The sequence below is a fragment of the Polyodon spathula genome, chromosome 9 (genome assembly GCF_017654505.1).
Source record: "Polyodon spathula isolate WHYD16114869_AA chromosome 9, ASM1765450v1, whole genome shotgun sequence".
Lineage (NCBI taxonomy): Eukaryota > Metazoa > Chordata > Actinopteri > Acipenseriformes > Polyodontidae > Polyodon > Polyodon spathula.
The window spans coordinates 3,480,449-3,501,643 of NC_054542.1; the positions used below are offsets into that span (position 1 = coordinate 3,480,449).

The 21,195-nt window shown below is 38.0% G+C and overlaps 1 protein-coding gene across 9 annotated transcripts in view; it reads right to left on the reverse strand.

The window, feature by feature from the left end:
- Positions 1-21,195, reverse strand: part of LOC121320341 (glutamate receptor 4) — a 91,202-nt gene that overhangs the window by 27,204 nt on the left and 42,803 nt on the right. For all 9 annotated transcript variants that reach the window (XM_041258566.1, XM_041258564.1, XM_041258563.1 and 6 more), the window contains exons 4-9: positions 18,910-19,094; positions 14,685-14,738; positions 10,445-10,603; positions 4,880-5,047; positions 3,643-3,747; positions 562-672 (exon numbers count right to left, since the gene is read on the reverse strand). In XM_041258566.1, the coding sequence (XP_041114500.1) occupies positions 562-672; positions 3,643-3,747; positions 4,880-5,047; positions 10,445-10,603; positions 14,685-14,738; positions 18,910-19,094 (782 nt within the window). The remainder of the gene's footprint in view (positions 1-561; positions 673-3,642; positions 3,748-4,879; positions 5,048-10,444; positions 10,604-14,684; positions 14,739-18,909; positions 19,095-21,195) is intronic.

Consider the following 21,195-nt stretch of genomic DNA (forward strand, 5'->3'; position numbering starts at 1 on the left):
CGCTGCTGAGGTACAATTCTCTATTACCGTGTCTTTTTTTTTTTTTTTTAAGGGGAAAAGGGACATTATGAATTATATGCAACACAAAAAAAGTCTCAGATAAAATACGTTTTTGTAAATGAAAAACAAGTTTCAAACACAGTCAACATTATATTTGATTTCGAAATGCTTGAGTTACAGCTATCCACCCACCTTGACAGCGGCAATGTCAGTTACACTCAACCTCCTTTCAGAACCTATTGGGACTTCAGATGGTCTTTTAATTATCAATAAGGCAGAATGCAGCTGTATATCCCAAAGGGCAGGTCATTCTCTAGATATTAAATTCAAGTTTTCTTGAGCAGTTTTAAACTTTACCCCTAGCAACCCGGTCAGGTTATTTAAAGCACACCCAAACACATACCCCAAACACTTTCAAGCCATTAAATAAGTACATCTTTAACTTCAAAAGTCAATAACCTTGTTTGCGCTAGTATGCCATGCCAACACAGCAAACTCAGTGCTAGGCATACAAACAAACCGAGTGTTTGAAGAGAAGCAGCAGGCTCCAACAGGGCTTACCATTATGGTTGTTACAACCACAGTTCGGTTCTCAATGCCGGAGGTGTCGTTGGGGAAAGGCATTTCATTCTGGATCAAAACCAACTTGTCTACGTCGTTCCAGTAACCGATCTGTTAGTAAGAAACAAATTATTAAGTTACTTCCAGAACTGGATAGCTTTTACAGAGGAGCACACCATAAACCACTTTGTTGGAACAAATCATTTCAAATTACCTTTGGAACAGTTGGTACTAGTGAAGCTTTTATGTTTATTGTTACAAAATGTATTTATTTATTTTCACTGTGATGGGAGTGAGTGGTAGGGTTGAAACAATAATCAATTGTGATATTGTCGATAATTTGTTCAGCCATGATTATTCATTGTACCGAAAAATGATTATCCACAATCGTATTATCGGCATTTTATATTTTCATATTTTTTGTTCCTGTAGAGGAGGGGGGTCTCCGCCTGTAAGCTTCCCCACATACACATTGGTTATTGTATTCAAACCCAGTCTTGTGAACATGTCAGGCCGTATGCACAAAGACATTGGAAAGAAATCCTTTTGCATACATCAATTGGGGGTGGTGGTTATTTGAGCCCAATAGACAAGTTAATGACTGCTCTGGACATCTAAGCAGGGCTGGGACACTCACTGAGGCGGTAGGCTTATAGGATGAGTTTGTATAGGAAGCTACTAAAGGTGCTTCTAAAAGTACTGATTACAGAAAGTACGGCAGAACAGAGCTTGTTGGGTGTCTGTGGAAACGGCCTCTCTTTGTTGAAAAGCCTGAGACCGCAACCGGTTTTATTTTAAGGATAATATTTAAAAAAAAAAGGATTTTTAATGACGGCCATGTTGAGCTGTTAATGCAATTACACTGTTAGCCATTGACTTTAGTGACCCCCAGGTCTATGGCAGCAGTCCTACAATCTTGCTGACCCATTGTTAAGTGCCTTCAGAAAGGTAATAGCTCAATAAAGCAGATTTTATACAGCAGCAGATGGTTTCAGTGCTCATGATGCCGCTGTCACAGCTCTGGGCCTAGCTGAGGGCTCAACATGGTTACAAAAGGCTCTGGTTTTCTCAGCTGATTAATTTGGGCTGACCTCGCCTGTGGAAGGCCTCTGCACTGCTGTTACACTGCTTTCCTTCAATGTGTTTTTCTGAAAGCACACAGCATGAACAGTCAACAGTGATAGAACACTATTCACAGGCACTGGCAGAAGCATGACCCTAGCAGATTTGTTATGTGCTATAGCAACTACAGTGAGGCATTACATTAAAAGAAAGCTCTGTAAAAATGTTCCATCTCCTGTTTGAAAAGTCAAGTGCATAGTAGTGATGCAGTGGTGTTGAATTTCCCAAACCGATATTTGCTTAAAATTACAAACCGAACGATACCGGCAAAAGAGGAAACTGAGCTGAAACCGAAACTGAGCTTTTTGTCCAATGAAAAGGAGCTGGCAGTTTTAGCACTAAGCTGGCTGCATTTTGGGGAGCTCACGGCACACTTTGCTGCATATAGACGGTTCATATTAACAATAATTAATCATTTTAATGTGGTAGCATAAATCAAAAGTTATGACAAGCCCTACCTGATTGATTCGGACATCCCTCAGTTGGGATAACTGCAGCTCCACACTGAGTCTGGGTGTTCAGATGTCTAGGGCTGTTTTCATATGACAACGCTCAGCTTGCATACCCCAGCCTAAACCCTTTGTTAAAAGTTTATTTTTATTAAGGTTGCTTCATTTACTGGGCATGTATTGAAATTAGTTTAGTTTGTCTGAGTACTTGTACTGCTGCATTCTATTGGCATATTGATTGAATTCAAGTGTAAGGGCTTTATCCATAGTCATAACCATATGTATGTATATTACATGAGGTCCAGTTCTACTCTGACGTGATTTTCACGTGATTTTGCCAGTTAATGTACAATACATTATTTTATTCTTTCTACATTGTGTCTAATTGTATAATACATTGGTATGAATGATGCAATAACATTGTATTCAGCATAATTGTAACAGGTAAAAAAAAGACATGTACAATAATATGCCCCATTCCCTTGGCTGCACAAATGCAGTAAACTTTCATTTCGGTGTTACTGAAAACTGACTGGATGTCAAAAAAACAGCTGAAAGTGTTGATAAAAAAACATAACTGACTTGCATCTCTAGTGAAGAGAGGGCTAAGCTACAGTATAAAACTATATATTTTAACATAGAGTAATTTGTTTCCAAGTACATATGGATTCTCTTGTTAGTAGCGCCACCTTTTGTGGATGGTAAAGTACATGGGGACACAAATGCCCACCCTTCTACTACAAGATACAGAAAAGAGGGAGGAAGCAAGCGGCAAACAATTCATTAGTGGGAGGTAAAAACTCGCTGTGCTAAATATCTTGGTATTTACAAAGATAACTAGTCCCTTTCCCAACGTGTAAAATGCTCTTGAGATAAGTATAGTGGTATTGTGTCTTTATAAAGAGCTTTAGCCAATACTTAGGTGTAACTAGCAATTAACACTACTACTACTACTAGGGGTGCCACAGTACCCTGATGTAACGAGACATTATGTATCTTTTATACAATGTGTATCACGATAAATTACCATTTGATGATGGACTATTTTGTTCAAAGACCAAAAATAAATGCTAGGGAGAGTAACTGTAAAACACGCTTATTTTTCATTCAAGAACCATTTGGTGAACTACAATGAGCCATGTTGAGCTTGTTCTTGTATTGCAAGACAAACGATGCAAACCTCTATTATGATACGCTCTGTACCATGCAAAGAAAGTTACACAATGAAGCGTTATGCCCCTAACCCTCATTATAACACTTGTTGCATAGGTCTTACATTGCAAGGTTAATACATTAGCCAGAATTACTTATTTTACTAAAGCTTGTCTCTTAAGTTGGTCTAACTAAGTGTCAAGCCTAATTACCTATTGTACATTGCAGAAACACTGTAAAACATTAAGAAAACCATATGCATTCTGACAAAAGGAACAGAAGCACCCCCAGGAACAAGCAAAGTAAGGTTTAAGAGTCAAGATAAAGGCTTGCCTGAGCAGTAGGCACTTTAACATACCCTTCTCGGTCCTGTATTTTTCAGTTCAAACACATCCATTGTGTAGTTTACCCTCCGCCCATAGTGGTCAAACTGCACATTTCCAGTTAATCCTTGGATTCGAACCTTGAAACAAAGTGTAAGCCATATACTAAGTTGAGTGCAATATAACAGCTTTATGTTACCCACTCCCTTCCCCATAACATTGCAAACTAAGGGCACATACTAAAATGAGACAATACAGAACACATGGCAGCAGCAATATAACGAGATGCAATTAAAAAAAAAAAGAAAACTGTCAGTTAGAAACACTCATGAGACAATGAATAATGTGGCCTCTGGATTCAGGGAGACCTTATTGCAGCAGTGACCACCAGAAACTGAAATTAAGGGCTGAACAAAAGAACATATCTCCCTACATGTACATGAAGAGCATTTTAGTAAAATTGTTATACTGAAAAAATTGCCTTAGATATGCACATTATTATATATATTCTATCCGTTGAGTTGAGTGTTTTTTTTTTCTTTTCTTAGGTCTGTATACAGGTCTGCAGTGCTGCAAAAACCATTATAGAATATCCTGTTCTAACAATAAACACATTTTTTACTGTTGCTTCCTCCTGTGGGATTGTTGTTTTGTTAAAATCAAAACATTGACTGGATGGATATTTAAACGTTTAAGCTTCTGAGGAATTATTGGCACCAACAGGCACTTTACTCTACAATGGCCCTGTTCAAGGGGGTGTCACCTCTTTGTACTGGTTAAGACATTCTATTGAAGAGGTATCAGGGTTCTCCAAAGCCTCAGCCTTTTAAATTGGGTGCTATCACATGGGTGCTAATACAGGGATGGAAATAAGACTCCTATTGTATCGCAGTTCACACCATTCCAGGTTTTACTATGAGCCTGATTAGCCACAGTGTATAGGTAACAAGCTCAGGTTTGTTACTAAACTCAAAGTAAAGCCAGGAATGGATCAAACTGGTATGCAATGGGAGTCTTATTTCCATCCCTGGCTGACAGCATGGCGCCCAGTCAACCATAATGCCGACCCCTGCAGGTCAGAAAAGGCTATACAGTCTGTACAGTAGTAGGATAGCTCCCAATCTCAAAGTTTTATGTTTAAACAAAACAACAGCATCACAGCAGATGACACATAGGAGCAAGATTATTAATATGTTCCCACCTGACTCACCAATCCAACCACTCTGCTCACACTGATTCAGCTTTGCAAGACTTTGCGTGTCTGGAACTTACCTGCTTGAGTGTTCTCTCCATGTCTATCCCCTGAGCCCATGGAGCAGCGGGGTTAGCTAGGCAATCCCCTGCATTCCCTCTCCTGGAAATATCAATTTTCTGTCTTCGGAGATTGCGAAACGCTTCAGCCATTACAAGCACCCCATCGTATGTTAATGCCGATGTGTACTGACAAAAAGAAAAACACAAATTTAAAAAGTAAAAGGCTTTTCTATACTGGGCCAGTGTAGCAATGCAACAGAGTGAGAGGTGCTCGGGGAAATTCACTGAGGTGTGGACACAGTTAATCGTTTCATTCGTGAATTAATAGTGTGTCTGTCTAAGAAAGTGCATATAGTATTCAACCTGTCCTGCAAGGACAGCATTAGGAGATTCTCATACCTGAGGCAGTCTAGTAATTAGAAAATGGAAATCTCAATGAAACAATAATAAGGGGAGAATGAAAATAAGCTAATTAAAGAAATGGATGAAAACATTTACTATATAACAGCGCATACAGTTAATATGCAGATCACTTACACAGTCTAAATTTCCTGGGCTGAATATCATTGACTGTTAGAGTGATTAACTGTTTGTCAAGTGAGCATCGTACTACTCAATGCAAAGACAAGAGCCCTATTTTGCAGGTTCAACAGGATTCATTGACTTATGTGCAGAAACAACATTTAATTTTAAAAAGTCTCTCGCTTCATAACTCAAAAGCCTAACCTTTTCAAATTAAAAAGGAATACTGTGTGTATCATTTCACAGACCAGACATTGCAAGAAAGTTAGTGTGATTCAACCTCACTTTCATTTGCTAATTAGATTCACAATATTTTCACAACAGAAGGAACCATCTCGAATCTATTAAATATGCAGAATGAGCACGGAAAGGAATCATACATTGGAATATGAAAATCAGAATAGTTATTATAGAACCAATAAGAACATACACCTTGTATAATTCCCCTACATTAGTCATGTATTAACAATGGCAAGACATATCTGGAGAACAGCACTACAGAATTGGTAAATAACACAGGCTGTAAATGGGTGCTGTATATTTTTTGACAGAATCTCTTTTTTTTGACTTCACAATCTACCAGGGTTTATTAAGGGTTGTAGTCACAGAATAAATAACTAGCGAAGAATGCGCACAATGCACCCTGGGTAATTATTTAGGACCAGTCTAGGGTAGAATTCCATATCAATGAAGCTGTACAAAAACAAACTAATATGGTCATAGTTAAAATACAATTGCCACATTGAGCCCATGTCAGTGACCAGAGAGACACGAGATTCGTGTGACAAGTTTTGCTTGAGACACCCAGTCAGGCACAGAACCTGAGCAGAAAAGCTCTGAAAAGAAGACTTCCTTCTTATTCTAATCTGGCTCCAATGTGAAATGTGCAGGATGAATCACCAGAGACAGAGCTGAATAGATCAGTGCAGACATTAATGAGAAGTAATTCTAGATGTTGATTTAAAGCCAAGGGACTTTGGATATTATTCCACGGCATAAATATAACAAATTTTGAGACATTTAAATGGCATTGTATTAACCAAGGACACATCTTGCTTATAGAGTTTAGTACATGGGCAAAGTGCCACACAACCATTACGTTTTATCACTTGTTTTCTCAGCTTTTTTCTCCCACAGAAACACAATCTTCAGCAACTCCTGCTGAGACTGTGTGAGCCGGAACACCTTTGGAGTTACTGACAACTCCTGCTGGGAATGTGTGAGCCGGAACACCTTTGGAGTTACTGACAACTCCTGCTGTGCATTCTACAGCACCAGAGACTGTCAAAATCAGGGATCTGGAATTACAAATTAGCCCCTTCAGGTATATTTAGATTGCACATGAGTTTAGAGAAAGGTGGGTCCCTGAATGGCTTATTGGACGAGTTGTGTACAGGATGTGGCATGCAACCAAGGGAGTGCAGGTGCGTGTTCTTGCTGAGCAAAGCTGTCAGTCTTTGCTGGGTATTCCACAGGAAGCCCTGGATTAGCTCTCAACGTGCTATACAGGACCCTACTGGCAAGGCGCCTGGTGAGCTCAAGCTGACATTTGCCGCTCTGTCCTCGGGAGGTCGGTAGCTCGCTGGCATCCGACGAACTCCAGGGTGTAAATTGACTTGTTTGTGAGATCGAAGGACTTCCACTGACCATCAGTACTTCTGAGCTGTTGTGGGGAATTTCTGCGGCAAGGGAGTGTAATAGGACATTCTAAAAATTTTGCAAAACATTGGTGGTAAAATAACTACATTGTATAAATATCTACTTGCCACAAGAGTAAGACAATGGAACAAGGGATGAGCAAATATCCTTCGTATTGTGGCTAAAATAAGCTCTCCTTTATTATGCCAATTTTTATATTCCTTAAAAGGTTATACAGTTATAAAGATACAGTTATAAAGAGCAAAAAAAACACAATTTCTACATTGCCTTCATTATTAGCTTTAACACCATGCAATTGGCATAGTCATTTTGCAGTATAACGTTTATCCTGCCTTAGCTAAGCGGTGCACTACATTTCCATTTAATTCATCCCACAGTCCCAGGAAGTACGCAAGCCAAGGATTATCCTCTGACTGAACTAATTAACGTGCTAAATGTTTCCACGGGACATGATTTAATAAACCCTTTTATAGGGCAGACAGCAGCTTGGCGTGCTGTGAGGCCGTTTGACTTGGAAAAATAATAACTAGAAGTAGAAACAGAATGCAGGAATGATTCCAGTTGTGCCTCTGAGCTGTTTTGTAAGTTTAAAAGCTGCCAATGACCTTTAAGCCTTGGATACAGGTTTCAGCAACAAAATGGCTGAAGGCTTGTGCGTGTCTGAGCTTTTATTTTTTAATACCGTCGTAAAAGTAAATTGAATAGCTCTTTCACGGTAGGGCCAGGGTAGTTTTGATGTGGTGATGCATCATGAGAACTACTCAAATCCAATTAAGGATTTCAGCATACATGTATATGGGAACGTACCTCTATTGTAACAAAATCCAGCAAATTGCACCATGAATAGGGAAGTGAACAGAAAGCAAGTAGTAGTCTGTAGTGTTTTTTTCTGTGTTCCTAGGATTAACATTTTTGTGTTTTATCAGTCTTTATCGATTAAGACCAAAAGCAGAAACCCTAATTGTATTCAACTGTGGTTTAATTGCAGCAGCCTTCTGATATACTGTAAGTATTCCTGAATTATAAATAGCCTGACAGTTTTCAAGGGCTAGAAAATGTTATGCAGCTGTTGAAAATGATGGGAACTGTAAAGATCAGATTTGACAACAAGCACTCCAAGCTGTGAGATTAGCTCGCCCAATAGATCTGATATTTTTTAACTATTTCTTTTTTCAATTTCTTCTAAATTTAGCCATTTTATAAAGACTGAAACACAGGGTTTTCTGCTTATACTGATACCTGGGGACTGAGGAGAAGCTGTCATGTTTGTTATTACCTTAAAACTAAACTCAAGTTCATGAAACCCTATCCTCCCAGTAACTCTGAAAGATGGAAAAAAAACCTGCATTAAGATTTCATTGGCGTAGTTGCAGCTACTTCATCTTTACCACTAAAGTACTGCTACATACCAGACCCTTTGTGTGTCTCATGTGCACTGGGTACCAGATGGCCAAGCTCTGCATGTTGCAAAACAAAATGGAACTGCCAGAAGGAATGTTCCAAATTTGCACACATCTCTGGCATTGTATGTGTGCCTCACACCCTTGATTATGAGCAGGTCACTGGTTTCATGCTCCAATGGAAATGCCAGGAAACCATTATAGTAGCTCCATTCCTTGCATCATAATAGGGAAAGTGCAGACCCACTGATGAAAGTGAACTCATCATAAATAATATAGGCAATCTGAAGGGTTATGTGGAGATGTGTCCTGAATGTGGGATGGATACGTGGTAATAAGAGGTCGAACATGTACTATAGGCTTCACAAGGTCAAGCAAAAAAAAAGAATTGACCCTTACAAAAGTTTACTATGGTACACCTTGATAGAAGAATAACAAACTATTGTAAAGTGAAAGCAGAGGAAAGCATAGGCATGCATTACGAGTATTACAGTAAAGCATTGTAAAAAAAAACACAGTTAACTATGGTAAAGCAAAGGACATGCATTGTATAAACATGGTAAAAACAACTGCTAAATTATTATGCAAACATACTATTAATTTTTATAAGGATATTCAGTGGTATAAGTTTTACGCAACAGTAGCCATAGTAAGTAAGAGGAAGTTTGAGAAGCATGAGAACTCTATTAACTGCACATCATCATACAGGACACATGCATTTTCAACTTGTGTAACACAGAAAAAAAAAATCTGTACCACTGCTCAAACATTTCAATAACCTACATATTATACAAAAGTGGAATACCAGGATGTTTTTAACATATTTGTCTTTACTGCTTACATTTTTTATCAACTCATCCTATAAACAAAGTAGGTCACTCTGTCAAAACGATAACTATAATGGCAAAGAAGGATGCTTGCTTTACTGAGACAGAGATGCCTTTTCTTTTCAGCATCCTGTAGTCTAGACTCCATTAGTATTCTGCAGCTGTCATTCAAGTCAATTTTATTCAATATATACTGTATTAGTATAACATCTCAGAACTGACTTGTTCAAATAGCTATTTATAAATAATTTCTCTAGAGAATGCCACTTTTAAATATGGTTCCTTTAACTGAAATCAAAGGAACATGTTACTCGAACTTGTACTGTATGTTGTATTTTGCAGGTAACATCTTTTGGACAATCTGCTTTTTGCTTCTGAATGATATGCAGCAGGACCAGTAAAAAACGGATTGCATTGATTTCTGAACATTTATATTATAAAGTCTACAGACTCTCAAATCGTCCATCCCGGTCAGTCTCCCTTAATTTAATGAGTACATAACTTCGAATGCCATTGAAATTGCTTTTTCATTCCCCTTACTATTTTGTGGTGTTTTCAATCACTGCGAGTGTTTTTGGGTTCTGTTTCTCTAATCTATCTTCACCTAGCTTTGAGTTTGCTTTGAGTGCCAGGACTTTACAGACTTTCTCATTCCATTCAAATCAAGAGATCATGTGACTTGCTCTCCCCACCAACTTATATATTGAATTTAGACAAGAGAGAGAAGGTGATGGTTGAAAGGTTAAATTGTTCCATGATTTGAGTAGAACAAGGACGGCTGCTACTCCCAGCACTTTTGATTCTCCAGACAAAGGTAGGTACATCATGAGCAAAATTGCAATAACTTATTAATGGAGAAACAGAACCCAGAACCACTCTGAATGACGGCAAATGTCAAACATGTAAGGGAAGTATAAAAAGGCATTTAAAATGCAATTTCAAGTTGCTATTTAACGAATGTATACTGAGTAGAAAAGCCTTGAAAACTGGAAAAGCAGAGAATGAGGCAATGAAATCAACTTGGCAGACCAGTGGTAAAGAGAACATTGTAATAAAACAAATGTACAATGAATAATTTCAACACAGGAGAAATACATTGAATTGCCTATTTTGTTAAAAAAAAAAAAATCTGGAAATAAATATTGGTTAGCTACTTGTAAGTAAGTCACATATACCTTTGGTGGGCTCTCTGATCCTGGATACTCCCTCTGGTCCAGCTTGTTCCAGCGCTGCATGAGCTTAATTACCATGGGAGTGTTAAAATCCACTAGCTGGAATCCTGTTACGTTGGCTCCACCATGCATGAACCTCTCGAGTGAGATATCCTTAAAACCCTGCAGGAAAACAAGCAGTGTGTCAGGGGCAGCATCCACTACATTCCAGCACTCACAATCAGAAGGTCAATCTGAACGGGAGGCTGATTTTCTGCATCTACTTTCTATATAACATCCCTTTTTAGGTCGGTTTGGCCGATCAGCCTCCACTTCCCCATCGACCACCTTGCAACAAGCCTCGTTCATCTGGGGTAGGGTGGATCAAGCACCAATCTAATAGCGATGGTAGCCCGTGTCCTACCACCCCTAATAAACCATTCCAAACCTTTAGAAGTGGCAGCTCCTGTCCTGCCAGTCCTAATCAGTGTAATTTCCTCTGAAGAACGAGGCCAGTGCAGTCATTGTCTGAACTATTACCAGGTGAAAGGTTTATTTTTCTTTGGGCGGGTATTACAACTTTAACTGAGGGAACATGAACATGCACCACGTTACACTTAGCATTCATAAACTAACATGGTCTTACAGTATATGCAGGCACTGTGTCCTTAATGACCTTCAACAGACATAGCAATTCCAGGTTTGATTATTCATCAAACTGAGGTTAAACTGTGTCACACCAGTGCAGTTTCTACCCTTGGACCCAAAGTAACAACTGGGCTTTTTTTTTTTTTTTTTTTTTTTTACCACTGTATTTAAATGCCTTAAGGTTTTACCATTTAAACCACATTTTTTATTTGAAGAGCAGTCAGGAAATACTCGCCTCACAAACTGTTGTGTCAACATAACATTAACTTTATTTATTCATTAATTTTGTCTGTTTGGCATGCTGTGCAGGAGATGGGTCTATAGCATGTGTATGAGGTTCACCTCGCTGCACACTACTGACTAAAGAAATTCAAGCACACCAGAACTGTCAATATTTGCAGGCAGTGTACTGTGAATGTGTTTTCCATTACCTATTACACTATACAGAGGACTGCATCCATTTTATGCATTCAGTTTATTAATTTATTACATATAACTAGGGCTGTATTTTTTTCACCAGAAAAAAATGCTTATTTCACAGCATTTCGCAGTCTAAAAATAGGTATTTCACAATAAAACACATTTATTAAAGCAGAAAAAATAGCAGTCACGTTAAAAATGAATCATTTTCTCTAGTGTTATCATACAACAAATGTTCCTAAATATTTAAGTGCTTACCTGAAAAACAGTAAAATGTTAAATTGTAGAATATTTCATCATGTCCACCTTTTAAAGACATTCTATAACAGACACGTGAAATGTCCTCTTCTTGTAGTGGACAGAGTGATATTTAGCAGCAATATGTCCAATCTTTGATGCAGTCTTTTTTTGTTGAAGACATTTATGAAATCATGCAGCTCTATTTACATTCACACTATTGTTTCAGAAGTGGGAATTGTCTTGGGGCCCGACATGCTCATTTCATGGCAATCGTAAAATCTGTGATAACCGTGAGAAAAATATAGACTTACACGTACCCCTTTCTGCTCAATTAAACATTTCCCAGACACATACACAAAATGTAGGTTGCCTGGTTTGTGGTCTGTTCACTTGTTTATAACACTAAGTGCAAGATAATTTGTTATCTGTGTCAAAAAGGCTATGTACAGTATATAACAGGTGGTGGCCAAACCGCGGCTCTAGGGCCCTTCAAGTGCGGCTCCTGGTGAAATGCTGGGTGATGCACACTTTGCTGGACTCTTTAAAAGCACATCTCAGCAGTCAAAAGAGGCTCCTTTCGGTGTTCAGTTAAGAAGCTGATTAATTATTTTATAAAACTGGAGTGTTGGCACTAGAGAATCCATGTTTAAATGTTATATTGCAAGTCTAAAATTAAGATTATATTTACATATCTTACACTTCGTTATGTGAAGGTACTCTAATCCCTTTCAAAATGCACTGCGACTGGCCCATCTTAGTACACCTACCCCTTAATGTTTTGCAGTATGTCTCTTGGGGCTCCCTGCCATATGAAAATGTTGGTATGCAGCTCGTAGGGTCAGGAAGTTTGGCCACCCGTGGTATATAAACCCACAGCTATTAATAGGATTGACTATTGAAATATTACAAATGGATGAACAGTATTACAAAATTACAACACAAAGGGAATGGAAAAAAATAAATTTGCATGCAACAAAAAAACATTTTAAAATTGAGGGTGCCCTATTATTTCCTCCCCACTTGAGAAAGTCCAATTATGTTCCTTTTAGGAGAACTGAATGTAACTGAAGAGACACGTGTGTTTCCAATCGCTGGCTGAAACAATATTGAAACAGGTAAGTGAATTACAGTTAATTTGATAGTTTAAATCGTTGATTGCTAAGGTAGCCAGACTGCACTTAAAAATTGTAATTTAGATTTCCTTCGTGTGCTGGGCTGTGTTGAATTGGGACACACCCTGGATCTGCTCATCTCATTTGGACTGATCACCTCAGTAGCTACAGACGTGCGCTCGCTGCTGCCAGGGTGAAGTACTTCTCAGAAATCATATCTATGGGACACTGTAAACCAAATCCTCTCTTCAAAACCACTGACCAAACCCTCATCCAGCCATCAATAAATCCATCTCCCATTTATCCTCCTCTCTTACCTGCCAAGATTTCTCCTCTTTCTTTCGGAACAAAATCAACACCATTTATTCTATGCTCTCCTGCCAAAAACCCAGTATCGTAGTTGACCACCTTGACTCTCCTACGATTGCCCCTCCTGCTCTCTCTTCCTGCTCTCCTCTCTCCATTACTGTTGTCTCCTACTGCTGAAATCAACTACTGCCATGTGCCCCTTGGACTTCTGGACCCCTGGCCAAAAAATCTTGTCAGTCTCTGCTTATGACCTTGCTCCTTCCATTATGTACACTCTCAACTTGTCCCTGGTTTCAGTCCCTCAAGTCTGCCCGAGTAATGTCAGTGCTCAAAAAAGCCCTCCCTTTACCCGGCTGTCTTATCCAACTTCTGTTCCATATCTAATCTTCCTTTTCTCTCCAAAACTCATGAAAGTGCTGTAGCCAGCCAGCTGACGAAACATCTCACAGATAACAATCTGCTTGAGTCTTTGCAGTCTGTAACGAAACTGCTCTGCTCCGTAAATGATCTCCTGCTCAATGCTGATGCTGCTGCTCCCTCTGTCCTTGTCCTCCTTGACCTAACTGCTGCTTTTGATACCATAGCTCATAGCATTCTTTTCGCTTCATGGCGCCGACTCTACGGAACTCTCTCCTAGCTTTAGTGCATGCAGCTCCCACAATCGATCATTTCAAATCAACAGCTGTTGTCTAAATTCTTATATTTCAGGTTTTTCACTCCATCTTATTCATTTAATTCTGCTTGACAAACGCATCCGCAATGTTTAGAATTCACATCCTAGCCTTTTATTTAATGTAGTATTCATATATGTAATGTATTTGCTTTGTTTTCTACTGCTGAATTTAATGTACTATGCTCTGTATGTACTATGCATTTTTCCTCAGTATCTTGTAAAGCGCTTTGTGATGGTGGTCCACTATAAAAGACACTATATAAAATAACTATTGATTGATTGATTGATTGAAGGTCATTGTGTCCTCCGATCACATGACCAAGCTAATTGGCTTACTGGACCCTGGAGATGTATGCTTGAGGTAACATGCTGTGTGGCCAGTAGGTGATGCTGAAGTGCCATGATTTTGATACAGTCTTTGATTTTGCCCTCTATCCCATGGGAGCAGCCAATAGAGACTTGAACCTGCACTCCCCTAACAGTATGACCTGTATTCATGTTATTATTAGTATTAGTACTATTACTACTAGTTGTAGTACCAGTAGTATTGTGGATTTGTAGAGCTCATTAAAGATGAGGGAGCATTGTTAATGAATAAAAAAGTCTGTCTCAACCAATCATACTAAATGTGACGCTGTCAATTTACAGGTACTGTTTTCCCTTAGTAACTTATTTAAAATGCTTCACAGGCTCAAACTCAATGCAATTAAAACTGCCAAAACAATGTATCTTCTGTTTTGCAGACAATAACAGACAGGCCTGCAGCTCATCACGCCAGTTATCTACTAAACACCTGCCAGGACAATTAAATCCAGGCGGGACAGAATGTATTAGAGGAGTGAACACATGCACTTTTCCTTACCAAGTTCGCCATGATGTAATGGTAGCCTTTGACATGCTTCCCAACACTAACGATCTAAAAAAAACAAAACAAAAAAAAGTATATGGAACAAGAATACATTAACATGCTTTATCACTTCTCACACCTTTCAGGGAATACATTAGCACAATATTTGCAACTTGGAGCATCATGGCACTGTAGTTTCTTGCATCAATTAATTAGCAGCCATGGTCTTATGATAGATTAATCGATTCAGGCACAAATGTATGAATTTAGCTCTCCATTACCTAAGATGATCACAGCAGGACAGCATTTGAATTAGATTATTTTATTTTAGACGTTTCTAAATAATAAATGACTGCCATTAGAGGTACACACTGCAATGGGAGAGATGGTATCGGAGGCACATTAATACCTTGAAGAAAATTCATCAGTTCACTTTAGTAACCTTTCAAACTAATTTGTAACCGCACTGGGACGACCGATAATGTATGACTAATTTATATTGTACTGCACCTTTTTGTGTTGATCAGTGGCAAAAACTCCTAATTAAATCAAGTTTGATTCCATGTTGTAACACAATAAAATGTGGAAAAGTCCAAGGGGGGGGGGGGGTGAATACTTTTGAGAGCCACTGTATACCTGTAGCTCCATTAACAGAACAATCGATACACTACTTATCTTTATCCTGCACCCTTTTTAATGTCACAAAACTAGTACCGAGCAACATATTAAATTAGCTAAACTACACAAATTCAGCACTAAGTGTCAAATAAGGTAGCAAATACACTGGGCTGTCACATATCTGTATTAAGCAGCCAGCAAATGATCAGCCAGTGTCAATACTGCTCCTTCAATACATCAATCCTTGTCACTTTCATTTTCTGTATTCAAAAACTCTTTCAGATATACAGACCTCTGGTTAAAGGGCAATAGATTTTTATACCTAAGGTTCCTCAAAGGTTAAATGGTCATGAGTGCACCTGTGTACTTAATATAAGCTAAACCAGGGCTGTCACACTCCAGTCCTCAAGGGCCGCAGGGTCTTCTGGTTTTCATTCCAACTTAAGCTCTCAACTAACATAACTGATCTAATTATTTGTTCAATTTGACATATTTTATATTTGATATAGTTGATGGTTTTAAAAATGCACTTGATTCAAGGTACACTACCTATGAAACATGTTGAGGCCTGAAGAGAAGTGTTAAATGTGTCCCAGTTAATCAAACAATTAAGACCAATTAAGTAATTGAGAGCTCTGGTGGAATGAAAGCCAGAAGACACTGCGGCCCTCCAGGAACTGAGTTTGACACCCCTGAGCTAAACTTTAACAGAAACACAGTTTTAATATTTTTTTATTGCCAAACTGATTTGAGTATTATTGTCTTATGAATATAGTACACATTTAAGGCTTTTTAACAGAAGATGAGAAGAAACCACTAAATATTCAAAAACAACCAGTCTTCTTATTAAATAACTATTTTGAATATCTTAGAACAGACTAAGCAGATTGGATTTGGAAGATAAGATAACAAAAGAAAGGCCATGCAACACTGTTCCATCCTGATGGTCTCTCTGATAGAAAGAGTTAATCCAGGTACTTGGTAAATCATGAAGGACCTGTGAGAGCCCAAGCCATGGGTATTTAAGTACTTCAGTTCAATTTTCTGTATGCCATGGTGTACGGAGAGCCTCCTTGTTGGTATTCAGCGTGTTAGAAGGGATAAGAGAACAAAAACTTCAAAGTAAAAACAGATCCCTCTACTTTACTGCAGTTCAGCTTTAATAATGCAGCACACAGCCCTGGGTTTGCGAATACCATGATCCGAATAATGCACAGCCACACTGAGCATCATGATTCTGTATCAGCAGCTGAATAATGGCTTCATCTTGAACCTTTGCTGTTTTTACTGTAGCATGCTACATGCTGTCTGTCGAATTTTACAAGGGCAAACCAAAAGTCCTTCAAAGAATTCCGCAGTCTTCATTTTACTTGAAAGTAGGGAACTGCACCACTTAGTTCTATGTGGTGAGTACCCTTCAAAAGCAAGACACTCCAATATTGTCCTGATATTTGGAGGGTGAAGTATCCTATTGAAGTTATACACCTATTTTGCTGTAGTCAGTGTACACATATATTTTAATTCAAATAGTTTATGTGGTAGATGTACTAAGATGGGCCAGTCGCAGTGCAAACATACCGCGATTTGCATTTTGTTACGACAAATCGCAAAGTGCACACTTTGTCGTATGTACTAAGAAAAAATATGTTAATGAAGAGTGCCGCAATATACAAATTTAAATATTATTTGCGTCGTCCTAGCGAGATCTCTAGCGAGAGTCGTGCAACATTTTTTCAAATAAAACAGCGGCAGCTGAGTTGTGGTTTGATGCAACAGAGGATGCCCCAAGGACAATGTCTATACATGCAAGGGTGCAAGAATCAAAATAACACTGTTTTTGTTAAATGTAAACGTCATCTGTACAATGCATTCTATTCTGTCTTCATTTTACCTATATTAATACAATTTATATATATATATATATATATATATATATATATATATATATATATATATATATATATATATATATATATATATATATATATATATATATATAATAAATAAAATGAAAGGCTGTTTAATCCCATCAGATTCTATAGTGGGGACATGTTTATCCGACATAAGGAGGTGTCGGGTTTAAAAACTAATGTGTTTTGGGTAGGCTACACATTACATTATATAAAAATATATATCTGTACAGTAGGCCTATACAGTATACAGTACAGTAGTAAAATCAAATGAATATCTAGCGCTCTTTTCTTGTACTTAAGCCTACTGGTAACACAAAATAAATCATGATGCTGCTGCATCGTAGGGCTGCTACGAATAAATCAAAAAATCGATTTTTTGATCGATTCCATTCCTCATTATATACATCGATATAAATACTGGATAATCGATTCAATAATTACATTTTTGTAATGCACATAGTTAATAACATTACTTAAGTTTATCAACAAAACTGCACCGAACCCTTGCTATTTATGGTATTTCTGCCACAAAAGCAGTGGGCGTGCTCTTCTTCTCCTGCTTATGTTTACCAGCATCTGATGTGCTGGTTCCATCCTGCCAGCGAATTAGTTTTGAAAATGCTTTGTAAGTACACCCCTCTGTGTATTGACTGCATAGACAAAAAAAAGAAAACACGCCACCTTGTGCCCAATTAATCATTTGCTATTTTGAGGCTTAACTGACAGCCCTACTGCATTGTAAACATCGGTGTACAATGCGAATAAAAGGTTATTTTAAATTGAAACTAAACAATTTAACGTTTTTATTTTATTTTATTTTATTATTTTTAACTTGGTCTACTTGGTAGCCTAGACAATTAACACACAACAGATCATGGTCCTATACAGATGCTCAGAATGAGATGGAGGGGTTAGTGGCAGTCTATTGCTCCCAACATAAATTTGTTTTCAAGGCTTGTAAGCACACCCTGACTTTAGTGAAAATTAGGTACTTGGGTGTTCATCTCAAAAATGCATTGAGCACAGCTGGCAACACACGAGAAAAGACGGACTGGGAAATGCCAGCAGCAATTGCTACTGTTTAAAACATGCTTTCAAAGGTTCTTAACAAATTGATGCAATTAATTCACAATTGCCTGCAGCTTTAGCACATCTCATTACAATATTTTTGATCCCTCATTTGCACCCTGTTTTTGCGAATTTCTGCAGGAACGTCCAGAATTACATATTCATGTATGGCTAAAGTGAAAATAAGAACTGCAGCTGCAAAGCGTTCGTTAAAATGATGCTAACAGCGTTGTGTTTGTTTAGAACATTTCACACTACACTTCCGACTGGTTTGCATGTGGTTTGCAACGATTGCGACAGACGCAACACTTTTGTACATCTACCCTTAAAAGTTAATAGGCTCCCTCTTTTTAGCCTAGATATTTCAGCTCTTAAAGATGACACATTTTCTACTCTCTCCAGCGGTCTTGCTTCAATTAGTTATAGATAATTTATCAATTAACATCAAATAATGAGACAAACCAAAGAAGGACCGGTACCAATGTGAATAAATCTAACAAGAGATAAGGAAATTGTAAAGCATTAGTAGCACTCCTTTAAGCAGTACAATGTGTTGTTAGATACATGCTGAAGATCATCATATATGCTGCTATAGATTCTAGAACGGAACTCAAAAGTAAATGAAGGACCAGTGGACCTACCTGTTCTAGAATGTTCTGAAGTCTCTCGGCTTCACAGTCTATCACAAATTTTTTCTCTTGCCTTCGATCCAAATCTTCTAAAAGCCTCCTGTAGCTGGCGTCATTAAAATTCTCCACACATATGGCACTGACTTGCCAGCCATTTTGTCCTGCTTTTTCCATAATTGCTTGAAGTATGGCATACCCTGATGAAAGCAAAAGAAACAGCAATGTTCTTTGTTGCACCAAAACGTATTATTTTATCTAAATAATAAAGTCAATAATACATTTTCATAAACACGGTACTCACTGAATCATTTGAAACGTTTATCAATGTGATCAAGGTTCCTCCAAAAGTCGACATGTTATGATATTTTACATTTTAATATAAAAAAAAAACTGCATTAATATATGAAAAAGATTAAAAAAAATGCTAAAAAAGAGGAAGCAAGAAGGTTACTGCGTTAGGGTAAGGAATTACAGATTCCGACCCCTGTCGTTGAGATGAGATGAGGAGCCTCCAGCCTCTGTCTTAAGCTTTTTTACACTACCACAGAAAATAAAAAATTAACTTATAAATCATGCACTTAATTAATTTTATTATTTTGTGCTTAACAGGAATATATTAAAGTGAAAGCATTCTCATTTAGATGGCAGAACATGTTGGTAATCATGCATTTTATCAGTGACCAGGCACCACAGATCAAAGTGGTCATGCCTTAGAAGCTTTTACACCATCTACTCACTTAAAGGAATCCTAAAGGCATGAGTCCCAGAGTAACCTGAGTATGAGCCAAGGTATAGAGTGATAATTTAATATGAAACTCAATGTTATGGTAAATGCCCCATTCATCTACTTGCACTCTGAAACGATTACTGTCTTTACACCTACTGTACAAAGATGGGTCAATTTTGTGTCATTATATTAGAGACATACAGAGGGGAAGCACAACAGCAAGTTAATTTCTCGCTCTAGAAATATCTGCCGCTGTTTAGATCAATTCAATATACCCCATTATCTCTGCTTTTTGTATTGTCAGCATCAATGCCAAACAGCCCTGAGATTCTAACATAAAATATTAAGAAGAACAAATGCAAAACGACAGAGCAGGGCGTGTATTGCCTGTTTTACGCCACTGTAAATATTAACACCTGAACCATTGGGTGGCCTCAAAAAATATGTTATCTACAACAGTGCCTGTAAACACTGCTACGATATTACATTTTGACAGTCACCACTGCAGAAATAGCTTCATAAAGACTTTGCTACAAGATAATGTCCCTCCATACGTAGGAGGATTTTGTATAAATGAGAAATATCCATATCCTGCACTGATCAGCATGAATTCTACATACAGGTAGATAAAGCCAGGATTGCATCACCTGTTGTGTTACTCTTGCTGGTAGGACAGAATTTCCCAGCCTTGTAAATGAATGAAGATAACCTGTGCGTGAAGGTACAGGTAAAGGGGCTGCCTTGATTTCAATCTAGTTTTACTATAATAATGATACATTCACATTACACCCTTCATGATCATGAATGTATCTTAAAGAACCACTTGTTTTTAAAACACAGAAGTGTGTAAAAATACCAATTGAGCAGTCTGCTTGCAGAATTATTCTACCAACAGCATAAAAACCCTTAAGTGAATAATATTAGGCTTACTTTGGGCTTTTATAGATACATCTATACAATACTGTACAAAAATGTCACCCTGCTGCCATAACATTAAATCAAGCATTTAATGTAAAGACAGCACTAGCTTTCACTTGTAATAAAAGGTTATGTATACCCAAGTATACATATATGTTTAGCAGACAGCAGGCAGGTGCTTTTGCCCATAACTGATTCAGCAGAGTTCTTTAATATCAGCTTGCATAAGGGGGTCTGGAAGCATGCAATCTTTGAGGAACTAGCTGGGAACTGAGACGTAGGATATAAAGGCATATCAATCTTGATATGGCTGAGCCTCTGAAAACAGCGGTATAACCTTCCTGTAATCTGCTACCTAGTCAGTATTAGCAGTTATATGAAAAGGGTTCTTGTTTCTGGTAAGAAACACAGGTGGTAAAAATGGTTTGACTTTTTCTTTCAGCACTGCATCTTTTAGATAATGTGTAAATGTACACAGTAAATGCATTACTTTGTTGCACACACTCAAGCTCTTAAACTTAAGGAAGATAACTCAGTAATTACACTATGTAACACAATTTTTGTTCCTGGGTAGTAAGTGTTATTTCCTAATTGCTTATGCCTCAGAAGTATAGAAAATGGCTATTATTCCCCACAAACTTTGCTTTTGTGAC